We start from the raw sequence: 18,073 nt of genomic DNA, 5'->3' as shown, positions 1-18,073 counted from the left end.
AAAGACAATCAGCAGTAGGGGGCGTGTACAGTCATGATGGGGGAGGAGAAAGCCAATCAGCAGTAGGGGGCGTGTACAGTCATGATGGGGGAGGAGAAAGACAATCAGCAGTAGGGGGCGTGTACAGTCATGATGGGGGAGGAGAAAGCCAATCAGCAGTAGGGGGCGTGTACAGTCATGATGGGGGAGGAGAAAGACAATCAGCAGTAGGGGGCGTGTACAGTCATGATGGGGGAGGAGAAAGACAATCAGCAGTAGGGGGCGTGTACAGTCATGATGGGGGAGGTGAAAGACAATCAGCAGTAGGGGGCGTGTACAGTCATGATGGGGGAGGAGAGAGCCAATCAGCAGTAGGGGGCGTGTACAGTCATGATGGGGGAGGAGAAAGACAATCAGCAGTAGGGGGCGTGTACAGTCATGATGGGGGAGGAGAGAGAGTGAGCCAATCAGCAGTAGGAGGCGTGTACAGTCATGATGGGGGAGGAGAAAGCCAATCAGCAGTAGGAGGCGTGTACAGTCATGATGGGGGAGGAGAAAGACAATCAGCAGTAGGGGGCGTGTACAGTCATGATGGGGGAGGAGAGAGCCAATCAGCAGTAGGGGGCGTGTACAGTCATGATGGGGGAGGAGAAAGACAATCAGCAGTAGGGGGCGTGTACAGTCATGATGGGGGAGGAGAGAGAGTGAGCCAATCAGCAGTAGGAGGCGTGTAGAGTCATGATGGGGGAGGAGAAAGCCAATCAGCAGTAGGGGGCGTGTACAGTCATGATGGGGGAGGAGAGAGCCAATCAGCAGTAGGGGGCGTGTACAGTCATGATGGGGGAGGAGAGAGCCAATCAGCAGTAGGGGGCGTGTACAGTCATGATGTACATTATCTGATGCATTTATGACAAGGTTACTTCAGGTTATATAATGTATTTGGATGCCATTCTAAAAGCTTAATGAAATGTAAAATTTATTGTAAAATAATAGTAATTATAATGGAAAAATAATAATACTTTTTACCTTCCAAAATATATAGGAAATAGTGATTCAAATCTAAGATGAATTATACATGGAGTACATTCAAATAAACATGGGGGAAAAATGGTGACATTAAATTAAACTGTTCTTTATTTACTTTTATTTGAGAAAACCATGTGAACCCAACTGGAATACAGAGAGTTTATTTATAAGAAGAGGGTTTTTCCTTTTCGGTATCGAGGACGCTGACTCTTATGCAAATGACATAAATCGACCAATAATATTGCCGAGAGTGATCTGCCGACTGGTGCGATTGGATACTGTTTTAACCATTTAAATGCTGTCAGTGCGTCTGAGATCCGCCAGTTTCACAGATCGCAGTTGGCATGCAGCCCTCCAGTTCATCCAGTCTATTTATGCCAGCGTTTCATGAATACATTTCACACAATTTCAAGTGAATAAAGAAGACCAGATACTGCTAAATTAATTTTTTGAGCAGTCAACAGATGTTTGAGCTTGATGGTCTCAATTATAATAGGAGAGAAATGCACATTTCAGCAGTTCACACATTGCTATAGCGTTTATGGAAACCGTAATGACACAGCAGTGTGAAGTTCACCTGCTGCTGAAGAGACAGACGAGCAATCAATCACACGCTTGATGTTGAGCTCTGGTTCACGTGGAAGTTGATCTCAATGGCCATGTAAACAACTACAGAGGTTTCATTATTTGACAAAAGCCTGATGTGATCTGCATTTCAAAGGGACAGAACAAACGCACAGGAGCACAGCCATGGTGTTTCGGGAGGCTCCAAATATACAGCCCCATTAGCTTGACTGGCAGGCTGTTCTTTAGCCCTCAGTGTCAGTGTTTGGATCCGGTCTCCTCCCCGGTGATTTACTACTATTTTGGATGGTAACACATTTTAGTGGGCGTGTACGTGTGAACAGCTGGGACCATTATAGACCTCCGGTGATGAGAGGAGAGGCTCTGTTTGTTGGCAAATGAAAGACAAAGGAAATATTTGCAATCCATTTCCAGTCCTCATTTATTCATGTTTTCAGTCGGATGAATCAATTACAATAGGTTGCCAGCTTTCAGATGAGATGTCAGGTTTGATGTCCAGTTGATGTTTATTATCGCTGTGAATCCATCACGTTTTAACGGAATTCATTACGATATTTAAATTAATATTTAGATCAATATTTGCTGAGAAAATCCCCTAAATGAGGATCATTCAAAGATATTACACACACGTCTGTGGTCGGTTTCTTCAAGCGTCTTGGAGACGTTGTCGCAGTTCTTCTGGATTTAGTCTGTCTCAGTTTCTTCATGTAATCACAGATCGACTCGATGATGGTTTGATCAGATCATACCAGCTGCTATGCAAACATAAATCTCACTGGATTATTACAAGTAATGGCAAAAGGACTGAAATGCAAACTCATATTTCCTACAGCAAAAGATACAAATAACTGAAATGAAACATTTTTTGTGTGTGAAAATGCTAATATGCATGAGACTTTTGCACAGTACTGTACATACATTAAAAGTGGCTTATTTATTACTAAAAACAGCTATTTTAAATTGAATATTATTTCACAATATATATTTGTATAGCATTTTTGATCAATTAATTGCGGCCTTGCTGATCATAAGAGGCTTATTTTAAAATCTTACCGTGTGTGTGTGTGTGTGTGTATACACTGATCAGGCACAACATTAAGACCGGGTGAAGTGAATAACACTGATGATCTCTTCATCACCTGTTAGTGGGTGGGATATATTAGGCAGCAAGTGAACATTTTGTCCTCAGAGTTGATGTGTTAGAAGCAGGAAAAATGGGCAAGCGTAAGGATTTGAGCGAGTTTGACAAGGGCCAGATTGTGATAGCAAGATGACTGGGTCAGAGCATCTCCAAAACTGCAGCTCTTGTTCCCGGTCTGCAGTGGTCAGTCTCTATCAAAAGTGCTCAGAGGACCAGTGGAGAACCGGCCACAGGGTCATGAAGGACCAGTGGAGAACCGGCCACAGGGTCATGGAGGACCAGTGGAGAACCGGCCACAGGGTCATGGAGGACCAGTGGAGAACCGGCCACAGGGTCATGAAGGACCAGTGGAGAACCGGCCACAGGGTCATGAAGGACCAGTGGAGAACCGGCCACAGGGTCATGAAGGACCAGTGGAGAACCGGCCACAGGGTCATGAAGGACCAGTGGAGAACCGGCCACAGGGTCATGAAGGACCAGTGGAGAACCGGCCACAGGGTCATGAAGGACCAGTGGAGAACCGGCCACAGGGTTATGGAGGACCAGTGGAGAACCGGCCACAGGGTCATGAGGGACCAGTGGAGAACCGGCCACAGGGTCATGAAGGACCAGTGGAGAACCGGCCACAGGGTCATGAAGGACCAGTGGAGAACCGGCCACAGGGTCATGAAGGACCAGTGGAGAACCGGCCACAGGGTTATGGAGGACCAGTGGAGAACCGGCCACAGGGTCATGAAGGACCAGTGGAGAACCGGCCACAGGGTTATGGAGGACCAGTGGAGAACCGGCCACAGGGTCATGAAGGACCAGTGGAGAACCGGCCACAGGGTTATGGAGGACCAGTGGAGAACCGGCCACAGGGTCATGAGGGACCAGTGGAGAACCGGCCACAGGGTCATGGAGGACCAGTGGAGAACCGGCCACATGGTCATGGGCGGCCAAGACTCATTGATGCCCGTGTGGTCCGATCAAACAGACGAGCTACTGGAGCTCAAACTGCTCAAGAAGTTAATGCTGGTTCTGATAGAAAGGTGTCAGAATACACAGAGCATCTCAGTTTGTTGTGTATGGGGCGGCACAGCTGCTGACCAGTGCCCATGCTGACCCCGCCCAAAGCACCAACAGTGGCACGTGAGCATCAGAACTGGACCACGGAGCAATGGAAGAAGGTGGCCTGGTCTAGATAATAGATCATAATGTTATGCCTGATCAGTGTGTATATGTGTGTAGGGTTGGGCATCGAGAACCGGTTCCAACTTGGAACCGTTTAAAAAATAACGATGCCATTGGAATCGTTTAGAAATTTTGTTTTCGATTCCGATCATCGGTTCCAAACGCGCAAGTTTTCGGAAGTGCTTGCCACGCCCGTTTGTTCTGTTGCAGCCATGGAGCACGGCAATCGGCGCTCAAAAGTGTGGCTTTATTTCACTTAAAAAAAAAAAAGCCTGGGTCGGCACAGTGCAACACATATGACAAACTTATTTCGTGCACGGGAGGATGCACTACAAATATGTGGTGTATAAATTAACGAGTGTAGCGTGTTTAAAATGCTGCGCAGGTCTGTCCTCCTAGGGCAACCCTGCGCTAACCAACGTTACTAAAGGGATAGTTCACCCTGAAATGAAAATAAAGCCTTCTTTTACTTACCCTGATGTTGTCCCAGTGCCCTATGTCCTATGACATTTAAAATACTGTTCCTGCACGCGCTCCTTCCTATTATGGAATGGCAGTGAATGGCGATCAGCTAAAACATTACAAAAAATAAACAAATGTATCCCGCAACGATACAGGGAGACGCGCGCCATATGGAAAGTGTTCAGGGGGCACACTATAAGGTTTTGCGAGAAAGAAACCGTATTATTCAGTAAAAACACTGAGCTCAGCCGTTATTCTGAGCGCGCTCCTCTGTGTACACTATGAGCCGCCAGCAGCCGCCGGCGCTCATGCCTACTATAATAACTCGCACTCGTCATTGCACCCAGGATAAGCACACACACACACGCACCATTTGGAGAAATCAAGCTCAATAGAAAAAAACGCGATTCTCGTCTTTTCTATAACGTATATGATAAGAAATAATACTAATAATATAACCTCCTTAAGTGAATATTGTGTACCGGTTGTCATGACAATATTGCACGAGGCTACTGCGGCTTGGAGTGCGCACACACATGAACACGCGCATTTGAACAACAGCTGGGTGAGTAAAAGATGGCTTTATTTTCATTTCAGGGTGAACTAACATTATCCCACCTCGTCATAATCAGGTAGTGTAATAACAAAGCCCTTGACCAAATTGCGAATTGTGGTGAACAACAACGTTACTGAAATTATTTTTCCCCCTTGTAGATTTAAATGTAGCTATACGCAAATTGCCCACGCTAGTAGCAGTCCTAATATGACTGCTGTTAATGCTATTGCTAAACCGGGACTCATGTGAAACTCCATTCACCTTTGCAGCAAAGCAAGTGAAAATGCCAGCGGAGAAAGTCCCAAAACTAAAACTCATTATTGAATCAAAATACAATTTTCCTCTGTGAAATGAGCCTGTGAGATGTTGTGACTCCACCCCTCAAAGAATCGGAATCGAGAATCGAAAAGAACCGGAATCGAAACTAAGAATCGGAATCGGAATCAGAATCGTTCAAATCAAAACGATGCCCAACCCTATATGTGTGTGTGTGCTGTGATTTCAGAGACTCAGTCAGGCCAGTGCTACATTTACCGACATCTCATTCAAAATCGTTTTCGATGTTGATTTTAAAATCGTTGATCCTTGTCCTCAAAAACACTCCCTTCCGAACGTTCCCCCTCCAATCGTAAAGCCCTGTGTCTTTGTATTTGGGCTCCTCACCCTGACGGTGAAAGTCTTGCAGGCACTTATTATGAAGCCCAGATAATTACATGGCAGTATCGGAGGACATCCTCCACAGCAGAGCTGGTATTATTTCCCAGAGTTCCGCTGTCTTGGGGAATTTCACAATGCTTGCTTGTCCGGATGTGAAATTTAATTTCGATCTTTATTTTGTCTCCTTCTCCAGACTGATCCCGCAGACGGTGGGTCTCCTGTACGTGGGGAGCTATGACATGCCCTTTGCACAAATGAAGGTGAGAGAAACTTTCGCTGCTTTGATAATTCCTTCTGTCAGCGTTCCCTCGGTCTGATTCACCGCGAGTACAGACGCTGCTAAAGATAGTCGTGTCATTTTCATGATGTGCTTTTAATTAATCGAGTCAGACAGGTGAACACTGTCTCACACACACGAGCTCCGTACTGAATCACTGATCGGCCAGACCGCAGTGTGAAGTGTTATAGGTATAGATCCTCTAAACGGGTTGCCCTTTTCGACCAAAATCTAAGATGCATCCCTTGTGGAGCTGGCAAGCCCAGAATGCACTGCAACAAGCTCAGTAAATTAACTTGAAATGGAAGATGAAATTGTAAGATGGAACCCTATTCTTAGTTCTCCCAAAAAAATTCCAAACACATGAGACTTTGTTTAATCTTTGAAACACAAATGCAGGTATTTTCTGTCCCTCCATTGAGAGTCGATAACTTATAAGAGATAACTCCGAAAAGTTATATAAAGGTGTCGTAAAATGAATCCATATAAAATTGAGTGGTTGAATCCAAGTCTTCTGAAGAGACACGATCCCTTCACATGATGAACAGGTTTAATCTAACAACAAACATCTAAACAACAATGATCGACACATACATAGAGCTCATTTTGTCACATGGCAGCTCATGCGTGTCACCAGGGCTTGACATTAACACTTGGGTTAGCCACCTTCAGTGTGGCAAAATAAGGGACACCCATTCAAAAAAAAAAACTTAAAAAACAACTGCATAAAGGACAGAAATAAAAAATACGTCATGAACTGATTATTTCAACATTGACAACTTGATAGCTCAACAATAAACCTTGAGAAAACATGAGATCAAGTATGTGAACTTGCAACAGAACACATTTTATATTATTTTACATTTGATTATTTTATTTATTTCTAAAGAACTCTTTAGTAGCCTATTTGGTGCACTTTAAAGGGATAGTTCACCCAGAGTCATCATTTACTCTCCCTCATGATGTCCAAACCTTTGTCTCTTTGTTCTGCTGATCACAAAAGCAGAAAGTTTGAACCCAGGCTGCTTTGGGGGCACCATTGACTTCCATAGTAGGAATGAATCTTCTAATGTGTTCAACATAACAAAGAAATGTATACGTTTGGAAAATCATGAGGGCAAGTAAATTTTTGAAGGTCATTCTGAACCAGTAATCACTTTTTTGATTTTCAAAAATGTTTTTCTTTTCTTAAATTATGACTGTATTATCATGTAATTATTTGTCCCATTTTTATCTAAATATTTTTTTAAATGTCATAAACTTTATATGACAGGATTATTTATTATGTATGATTAATATAGCCTAGCTGAAATATAAATTCATAATAACATTTATTAGGCTATAATCTATTAATTAACCTGTCTAAAAAAATAATAATTCTGTCTGCCAAGATCTGATAATGTATGGAATATTATATTAATATATTATCCATAAAAAAAAACTATAGGCCTATACCTTGTGTGTCTGTCAGCACTGCTGCTTTAAGTCAGACAATCTGAGACACTGAAATGCTTCTCATAAAGTGTGCAGTTGGCCTGAGGTTCATCATGAGTTACTGGACAGACCCATTGATACCTTTTTGATATTCAGCTCTATATCTGGAGATCCTCTTGCATTCAAACGGCGGACGCGACGCAAGCTCGATATGTTTTTAAAAAACGTGCAAGTTTACAGCGCATGTTCTTGAGACTCCGCCGCTGTGGCAACAAAGCCGCTAAAACGCAATCACGCACAAATGAGCTCCTGTACTACTTATTGTGAAATTGATTTGTTTATATTTGCGATCAGTATTCTCCACACTGCAAAATCCTTATGTTTACTGTGTTTATTGAACTATGTGTGGACCTATGTAAAATACGGGACGCGTCATTTTGCTTTTAAATACGGGACGATTACGTATTTTACGGGACGGGTGGCAACCCTACCAACCTGCCAAATGTGTCTGTATTCCAGCAGTGTCGTGTAACGCAGTCACTCAGGGTTGAATTTTATAGACCTATACACTCACCTAAAGGATTATTAGGAACACCTGTTCAATTTCTCATTAATGCAGTTATCTAATCAACCAATCACATGGCAGTTGCTTCAATGCATTTAGGGGTGTGGTCCTGGTCAAGACAATCTCCTGAACTCCACACTGAATGTCAGAATGGGAAAGAAAGATGATTTAAGCAATTTTGAGCGTGGCATGGTTGTTGGTGCCAGACGGGCCGGTCTGAGTATTTCACAATCTGCTCAGTTACTGAGATTTTCACACACAACAATTTCTAGGGTTTACAAAGAATGGTGTGAAAGGGGAAAAACATCCAGTGTGCGGCAGTCCTGTGGGAGAAAATGCCTTGTTGATGCTAGAGGTCAGAGGAGAATGGGCCGACTGACTCAAGCTGATAGAAGAGCAACTTTGACTGAAATAACCACTCGTTACAACCGAGGTATGCAGCAAAGCATTTGTGAAGCCACAACACGCACAACCTTGAGGCGGATGGGCTACAACAGCAGAAGACCCCACCGGGTACCACTCATCTCCACTACAAATAGGAAAAAGAGGCGACAATTTGCACGAGCTCACCAAAATTGGACAGTTGAAGACTGGAAAAATGTTGCCTGGTCTGATGAGTCTCGATTTCTGTTGAGACATTCAGATGGTAGAGTCAGAATTTGGCGTAAACAGAATGAGAACATGGATCCATCATGCCTTGTTACCACTGTGCAGGCTGGTGGTGGTGGTGTAATGGTGTGGGGGATGTTTTCTGGGCACACTTTAGGCCCCTTAGTGCCAATTGGGCATCGTTTAAATGCCACGGCCTACCTGAGCATTGTTTCTGACCATGTCCATCCCTTTATGACCACCATGTCCCCGTCCTCTGATGGCTACTTCCGGCAGGATAATGCACCGTCACAAAGCTCCAATCATTTCAAATTGGTTTCTTGAACATGACAATGAGTTCACTGAACTAAAATGGCCCCCACAGTCACCAGATCTCAACCCTATAGAGCATCTTTGGGATGTGGTGGAACGGGAGCTTCGTGCCCTGGATGTGCATCCCACAAATCTCCATCAACTGTCAATGCCACGTAGAATTAAGGCAGTTCTGAAGGTGAAATGGGGTCAAACACAGTATTAGTATGGTGTTCCTAATAATCCTTTAGGTGAGTGTATAATATATACATTTTTCAGTTGTGGTGTTTTAAAGGGTGCTTTCACACCTGCCTCATTTAGTTGGATAGAGATGGAGATATGGATGTGGATACAGATGGATAGAGATTGAGATATGGATGGAGATTAGGATGGGGATAGAGATGGAGATAGAGATATGGATGTGGATAGAGATGGAGATATGGATGGAGATATGGATGGAGATATGGATGGAGATATGGATGGAGATATGGATGGAGATATGGATGGAGATATGGATGGAGATATGGATGGGGATATGGATGGGGATACGGATGGAGATATGGATGGGGATATGGATGGGGATAGAGATGGAGATGGAGCTGATGCATTAATTTAGTGCAGAGATGCTGAGGATTATTTCTCCCGATATTTGCATGTCTTTATAGTTGCTAAATGACGGAGTTAGAAACCAGCTAATGCCAACTCTATTGGAATCAGCTGAGAGTTGATTCTCCCATTCACTTCACATGAAGAGCACTATTTTGTCGAATGAACATGTCGTGGGGAGTTGCTGTCTGTGCTCACAAATCAAATCCAAGTCTAGTTTGTATTTCGGAAATAGTTTTTTTTTCTTCACCTGGCAAGAAACCCACTAAACCACATTTAGGCTTTTTTTACGGTCTCTAAACTGCACACTTAATAGTAAATGAATGGGTAGCTATGATAACTGGTATTTTTTCATTCATAACTGATTTGTTTCCTTCATTCTAAACCACGTATGATGTGCTGCTGGCTGTGTCTCTACCTTCTTCAACATTTATACGTTATTCTGTTTATTGGGCATGCATTGTGTGAGGAAATTTCCACAGACGGACAGTCAGTTTCTCTAGACTAGGACATGAAAGCAGTCGCTGGGGTCGTGCTGTATAATACAAGCAAATATTGTTTATAAATGATAAAGAAATATTCATTATATTCACATTTCACTTGATAATGAAATGTGAGAGGGTGCACAGAATAGAGGTCGCCTCTATTTCACCGAGGTCCGCCCTCTCGGGGATTTCTGGCTCGCCACTGAACCGGCTGCATAATCAAGCCAGAGAAAAAGTGCACAGAAGACTCCTTATCTAAACAGTTTCAAGAAAATGGCCATTTCTCCTTGTTATACATGGACTTTTGTGTCAAGTGTGATGTTGAGCATCCCAAATTATTCAATTTCCGCAAGACAGAGCTCATCCGAGTTGAAGAATTGAATCGAGGCATCTTAAAAATGCAGCATCACTAATGGATCTGCTATTTAAAGAGATCATTGTTAAAGGATTAGTTCACCCCGATCTCATCCAAGATGTTTCATGTGTCTCTTTCCTCAGTGGAAAAGAAATTAAGTTTTTTTGAGGAAAACATTCCAGGATTTTCTCCACATAATGGACTTCAATGGCCACCAACGGTTGAAGGTCCAAATCAATGCAGTTTCAGAGGAAGGGCTTCAGAGGCTCTGCATGATCCCAGACGAGGAATAGGGTCTGATCTAGACAAACCATCAGACATTTTCACCCACATTTTTTTAACATTTATATACTTTTTAACCTAAATTGCTCTGCGACACCACAGATTGCCTAATCACATCGTAAATGTCACGCTACACAAAAATGGTGCTATATGGCACTAAAAGTGGTTCTTGGCTCGTAATCATAGGCGAACCTCTTTTGGTGCTATATAGCACCATATCTTAACAGGTTCTGTATATGGAAGCGGTGCTATATAGCACCTCCTTCACCCCAAAGAACCACTGAAGCACCAAGATTTGGTGCTATACAGCACTTAAAGGGGCACTCCAGCGCTGGGAAGATGAATGTGTATTTAATCTGGGTGATTTATGTAGTAGAAATGTGAAATTATTTTTGAATTTGGTGCCTTCTAGACTGAGAAAAGATAGAAAATGTATTTTTGTCTCATGTGGATGAAAGACAACAACTCCCAGAATGCACTTGCTTCATTGCCCTACGAGGCCACTCCCAAAGCCACGCCTACTGGTTACATCACTTGCCCACCATGACTCCGCCCCACCGTCGTTTTGATCTTCATAGTAATAAAATCATTTTGTTCAGTTAGAGAATAAACACTACAATTAAAAACTGAATGTGTCTTTTCAATAAAGTGTGAGCCGAACGAAAGTCGCGTCACAGACGCAGCAGGAGTCAGATTTCATTCCTCATGAAGAGCTGAGCAGAGCTGAGGTAAGAGCGGCTCATTCTCGGCGTGTGTCCAGTCTGGAGCGTTTTCAGTTCATGCCTATGGAAGCTTAACTTTCATAGGAATTCATAGAAAAGTTGAAACACTCACTTTGCTCTGCACCGCTCCGTTATGAATGCCTGAGGCAGAGCGCATTTACATCCTGTGAGTGAGATCTCTCCCCTGTGGGCGGGTTGATAACATGCGGAACAGCTCCATCTAGTGGCTGTAGTCTCTAGCCTCTGGCCAAAAAAAAGATTTTTTCCAGAAATAAAATGCCTAATTCTCTCGTCTCAGGGGGACATGAGGGGGGAAAGTACCATAATTTGAATATACTACCGGGTTTCTACTGATACAAAGCTTAATGCTAAATCACTGAAGTAACCCTTTAAAGTGGTTCCCCTATGATTACGAGCCAAGAACCACTTTTAGTCCCATATAGCACCATTTTTTTTAGAGTGAGACGTATGCAGAAGTACCGCCCCTGTGTCTACGAAGCACTCGTGCGGAGACTAATACAAACATCATTTAGCAAAAAAAGTTAAACAACGATGCCGGACGATTTTGAAGTTGGAGATGGAGTGTTTTTTGGGAAAGGGGGTTTGTATTAGTCTTCGCACGTTCTCTTGGGGCGGTACTTCCGCCTACGTCTAGTGTGATCTTTCCGACGTGATTACGCAATCCTTGGAGCTTCGCAGGGCTGCTCAAGATGAGCAATTTAGGTAAAAAAAAATACATATAAATGTTTTTTTTTTTTTAGAAAATGTCCGCTGGTTTGTCTAGATCAGACCCTATTCCTCGTCTGGGATCAGTCAGAGCCTCTGAAGCCCTTCCTTTGAAACTGCATTGATTTGGACCTTCAACCGTTGGTTCCCATTGAAGTCCATTATGTAAAAAACTAAAAAAAATGTACCACTGAAGAAAGAAAGACATGAACATCTTGGATGAGATGGGGCTGAGTAAAATATCAGGATTTTTTTATTTTAAAGTGAACTAATCCTTTAACAATCTTGATGCAGTTATTGGATTTGTTATGAACCATCTCATGCTTGACTCATGAATATTAATGACGTGATAGTCACACCTGGAGGTTGGTGATGCAACCGCGTCTGCTTACATTTTGTTAGCACTCTTAAAATGTAATGATTATTTGGCAAAGTGTGGTTGGAGGGGCTGTTGTGCCCCCGACTGTTACTTTCATTAAATTGATTTACTTTCTTATTGTCGACTACTGTATGACGATTCCAAACCAAGAAGGTGTTTGGCAGGCTTTAGCTGTAATGGAGTGGATTTGGCTGCTTCAGGCACCGTGTGGAGTTTGTAAATGGCTGCCAGGACTTCAAGAGGGTGACCGTGGTGTCACGACGGTCCGATCCAAAACTAACAGGAGCATCATGTTCCGTGCCAGACGAAAGCCGAACAACATCCCTGGATCTCTGCCACGGTTGTGCGTATGTAGTTGTGTGGGGTGCGAAAAGTGTGCGCACTGAATCCTTGGCCTGACTCCTCTATTATATTTGGCTCTTAAAATCGGTTAAGTGGTCCGTGTTTGCGATCTTTCGGCAGTTCGCGTATCGACGCTCTAGTGTTTTTGCGAGAAAAGGTACCGTACCACCAAAGGTTAATTAATCCTTGGAATATTGTTGTGTGTATGTCAGTCCTGAAATGTTCAGCTTCCCCTCTGCGCTCACAGATGCCCTTCACTGTTGGATGGTGAGGATATTTACTCATCCCATCATGCCAATAGGCCCAGAAGGGGGGCGGCTTTACTGCCAGCTCACTTCCTCCCCCACACACACCAACCTGCCATGGTTTAGTGAGGATCTAGTCTCTTTATCTTTGAGATATTTCTTTCTCTCGCTTACTTGGGCCAAACACGCTCCGGTTTTCTTAAGGCCTTTGTGAAACTGTCATGTACTTGGACATCTGTGTTGTGGCTGTAATTACACATTACACATCGGCAGTTACTTTACAACCTACAGAAACTATTAACAATTTGGTTGGTGGTTAGCAGACGAACTGCAGCGAAGACACGTTTAGTTTGGAGATGTGTATCCGGCCCGTTTCTTTTCCCGACACTGATTTCCTCTCTTCCCGCATCATGTCCTGTAGTGGTCAGCAAATAATATTTTTTAACATATACAGTGCTGCTTGAAACCCCTTGCAGAATCTGTGAAAATGTCTATAATTTTAACAAAAGAAGTTATTTTTTTATTTGGTTCTGTCCTGAATAAGATATTTTACATAAAAGATGTTTACATAGAGTCCACAAGACCAAACAATAGCTGAATTTATGAAAATAGGGGTATATTAACGGGGTCTACCTTTTAATGCTTAAATTATGAATCCACTTGAGTGAGTTTGGACTTCTCTCTCACTGAATCCTCTGAAACATCTCTCAGTCAGTAAAACAAACAGACAGTATTGAGTAAAGCCTGTCCGTTTTATCGGCCGATATGAGCCTATCGCAGATATATCACCCACGCGTCTCACAGCACGTGAATATACTCACAATATTAAGTCACAATGCCGGTCTTGTCGAATATCATCGTAAAATATCATTGTTTAAGTCATTTAAGAATATCATCGTTTAAGTTTCATGGCCCGCGGAATATCTTGTATGAATATCTGAACATGCATTATATCAAAAGAAAGAACAGTCTGTTTTTTTTTCTAGCTTCATGCATTCTTTTGTCAACACTTGAATGTGTCTACGTTTTATGAGAAAAAAAAAATTTGAGCAAAAAGCTGTGAAAAATCTAATTTTTAACAAAGACTAACAGTCTGAATCCAGATGGGATTCAGATTGGTGATCAAAACACAGATGGAGGAACAGATGGAGAACCTCAAAGCTTCACAGTCCTGGGTCGACATTTCATTCAATAACATTAGTTTTGATTTATAAGCCGTTTAATGTTGATGATCACGCCATTATACATATGCATCATCTTATATGATATCGCTTGTTTCTGCGTCGTCTTCTCCTGTGTTTTGATCAGGAGATTTGTGAAAACTTTTGAACAGGATGATGTCATCCACATTATTCTTATTTTGTTTAAATATCAATTGATTGTCATGTATTGCTGCCCTTCAGAAGCAACAGAACATACTCACATGTTTCCCGGAAGACAAATTAAGTCAATTTACCTTGATCTTCAAATTCAAAAAGTTTTCACCACCGGATCTCAACACGTCGTGTTTCCTTCTGGAGCATCAGTGAATGTTTCGACCTTTTTTAATAGTTGTGTTTGAGTCCCTCAATCGATCTCAGAATCACACAGTCACTGCTGGAAAGGGTTCAAATATGCAGAAGATGCTGGAAACTGAAGAATTTGAGGATTTTCCTGAAGAACGTTGGTCAGTTTAACTGCTCAGGACAAACAAGAGACTCAAGAACAACCATCACATAACACACACACAGCCGTGGATCATCAGGGAACAACACTCACACACACTCTCTCACACACACACACAGCCGTGGATCATCAGGGAACGACACGCGCGTGCACGCACGCACACACACACACACACAGCCGCCTTGTAGACTATATGTAAACATCTTTTATGTAAAATATCTTATTCAGGACAGCACTAAATAAAAAACGTCTTTTTTTTGTATAATCCCTCTTATTTTGTTAAAATTATTCACATTTTCATAGATTCTACGAGGGGTTCACAAACTTTCATGCAGCACTGTATAATAAAATTGAATGATGACAAATTAAGCACTTATTTTACACAACATTAACTCTAAAATTCACTAAAACTGTTGAAAGCCTGGCAAGCAAAGACTTTGTAATGGATGCAAAATGCAATGAAACTCCTCTGTTGAACCAGGGCTGTGCAAACCTGCAGCGCTCGACTCCAGCACAACTTCCTGAAAGAGGCTTGTGAATCTGAAGCCCTTGATTAGCTGCTGTTAGATGTGTTTAATTGCTGTTGAAGCTAAACTGTAAGCAATAGCCCTCCAGAAGCAGGATCGCTCACCCCTGTGGTAATCAGTGTCTTCAGGCCAATGCCATCTTCTCAAAAGCTTGGCCGATAAATCCATCTGTATCATATTCATCTCTGTACTTTCACTATGAATATGACAACAACAAAAAATCCCAGATATTAAAACCATAAAACAGTAACTTCAACAATGTGGGTTGTACGTGTTTACAAGAATGCTTTTTGGTTTGAATGATGCATCTGTAATTTCTTTCTCAAAATGATGCGAGTGCTTTGATGCCTATTTTTCTTTTCTTTTTGTTCCAGATATCAAAGGATCTGAAACAGTATGATAATAAAATAATCGAGTGCACGTTCGTCAATAACACCTGGGTGTTCATGCGGCAGAGGGTTGACAAGAGCTTCCCCAACTCATATGACACAGCCATGGGTAAGAGTCACATGTGTTTTACTAAAGCCAGGGTCAAGCTCAGTTTCTGTTCAGGTGATTAGATGAAACCAAGGCTTGAAGTATATGCAAGCCATGTAATATGACATGAGTTAGATAGAATAGGCTTAAAATGTTTGGGTTGGGTATCGTTTGAAAAGCAACAACTTTGATATCATTCACATTTATTCTTATTGCAAAACATTTCATTGTGGCTGAAATACCATGAGCAAAAATCAACAGGCTAAAGAACACTTACACACTATGACACTAGGAACTATGGTTTAGAAATACCATTATAACAACTTGCCTAACTAATATACATTTCAAGCATTATTAAAGACAAGTAAACACTCAGTAATTAAAAAAGAACAAATGAACAAATTGGCAGTGGCACAAATAGATACAACTGAACAAAGATACGATTGAAATAAACAGTGTTTTAAGTTTTTCAGGTATTCAGAAACTAATCAAATGTAAAATAACAGCACTTTATGAATAAAACATTCATTACACATATAGTTACAAAAGTTAGAAATTAGTCTTTTGATTAACGTTAGTATAGAGACGTCAGCAGGAATTTTAGGCTCCTGTTACTTTAAGAGCTGCTAGGATTCAATACTGTCACACACACGCTTTTTTTGTTCACTATTTCTCCACCATGTTCACTTAAAGGTGCAGTGTGTAATATTTACAAGGATTTATTGACAGAAATGCAATATAATATACACAACTATGTTTTCAGTGGTGTATAAAGACCTTACATAATGGACCGTTATGTTTTTATTACCTTAGAATGAGAAATTTCCATCTACACCCTTACAGTGAAGCCGCCATTTTGCGCCGCCATGTTTCTACAGTGGCCCTAAATAGACAAACTTCTTTACAGAGCGTTAGTCACTCTCTGCCGTCTCAGACGATGCCATCTTTGTCCTGTGTCGGCTACCGTAGCTTCTCTATGTGCTTTGAAAGGGAGGGGTGAGCTGTTGCAATTCACAACCTCACCACTAGATGCTGCTAAAGTTTACACACTGCACCTTTAAGACATAAGCAACTGTGTTTACGAGGATATTTTGAGCTCAGTTTAGGATCACGCACTATATAGTATGAGAGGCGGCTTTCTGTGTGAAATTGTAGTTTTGTAACAAGTATCGGATTCCAGAATTTGAAATCGATTTTCGATTCCCAACCCTAGTTATTCTTCATATAGCTAGCCAAACTCAGTATCTGTTTGTTGTCCTCACTTTGTCTCCTGTCGTCCTCACAGCTGTGTGCAACAGTATCCAACATCCCGTCACAAAGCAAATTCTCTTTGAGTTTCTGGACCGATGTGCTCAGATGCAGTCCCGGAAGAACCCGGCCGACTCTGAGCTGATGCCACCCCCGCCGCCGAAGAGAGCCAATCACAGCATCCCGCAGTAGCGCAGTGCCAGCGGGGCACAATTCAAGCAGTTTGGTATTTTTTTATTCCCAAAATGTTCCGCAGCTCTGCCGGTCCACACCGCAAGAGGAGAGACTTTTGGAGAACATTTCGCTTTTTGGCCTCACTTTGGCTTCTGATCTTGATGATGATGATGATGATGATGATGATCTATTTAAAGACACTGTTGAGAGAGCTTGTTTCAACATTGAGTGCTGAGGCACGTTCTTATTTAAAAGAATAAAAATGAAAATTAATTGCATTGTTTTCTTTTTTTATGTTCTGTATGTGCTACAGGCGCTCCTTCTCTTTGCATTGTTTGTTCTGCAGCTCCTTTTTTTACTGAACAGAGCAGTAACGTGTGCTCGCTTCAGACCTGAAACACTGAAAACACTGTGGAATCTGACCAGATGTGGGACTTTTAGTGCTGATCATGGGCTCATGCGCTCATGCCCTGTGATTGTGTTTGTTTGGTGAGAGTGATTTGTATGTCATTTTGCTTCTTTGAAAATGTCGCCCCGATTCCCTTTTTTTCTCAGGTTTTGTTTCTTAAAAATTGCCAGGTGTATTTAAGTTTTCCTGGATCTTTTGGCTCATTGTTTTGGAAAAAAAAATATTAAAGCAATAAATCCAAAATAAAGATTGCCAGCTGCCGATACCTTCACATACAATACATTACATACAAAGGATTGATACAGGATATATAAATACAGTTTGCATTGGCACCCCTGGTCAAATAATCTGCATTGTTTATCCTTTTGATGAAGTAAAACAATTGAATGTGGGGGGGAAATCTCATTATGAAATAAATGTTTTTGTTCCAATGCATGTTGGCCATAATCATCACGATGAGTAAAGCACAGAATATTGTTCTGATGTGCAGCAAAAGATTGATGAGCTTCACAAAATAGAAAGAAAAGAGCTCAAGCATTGAAAATCCCCATTTCCACCATCAGGGAAATATTTAAGAAGTTCAATCCACTAAAGATGTTCTGAATCTGACGTGTGTGTGTGTGTGTGTGTGTGTGTGTGTGTGTGTGTGTGTGTGTGTGTGTGTGTGTGTGTGTGT

General features: G+C 42.0%; 1 protein-coding gene across 1 annotated transcript in view; it reads left to right on the top strand.

Annotated features, from left to right (window-relative positions):
* rngtt (RNA guanylyltransferase and 5'-phosphatase) overlaps positions 1-17,831 on the top strand; it is a 174,794-nt gene extending 156,963 nt beyond the window's left edge. The window contains exons 14-16 of the mRNA XM_079831823.1: positions 5,773-5,839; positions 15,464-15,587; positions 16,852-17,831. Coding sequence (XP_079687949.1) covers positions 5,773-5,839; positions 15,464-15,587; positions 16,852-17,006 — 346 coding nt within the window. The 3' untranslated portion in view covers positions 17,007-17,831. The remainder of the gene's footprint in view (positions 1-5,772; positions 5,840-15,463; positions 15,588-16,851) is intronic.
* Positions 17,832-18,073: the final 242 nt, after the last annotated feature.

Source organism: Gobio gobio, assembly GCF_949357685.1.
Source record: "Gobio gobio genome assembly, chromosome: 12".
NCBI lineage: Eukaryota > Metazoa > Chordata > Actinopteri > Cypriniformes > Gobionidae > Gobio > Gobio gobio.
The sequence above is the reverse complement of the archived record's forward strand: the minus strand, read 5'-3'. Positions and strand labels throughout refer to the sequence as shown.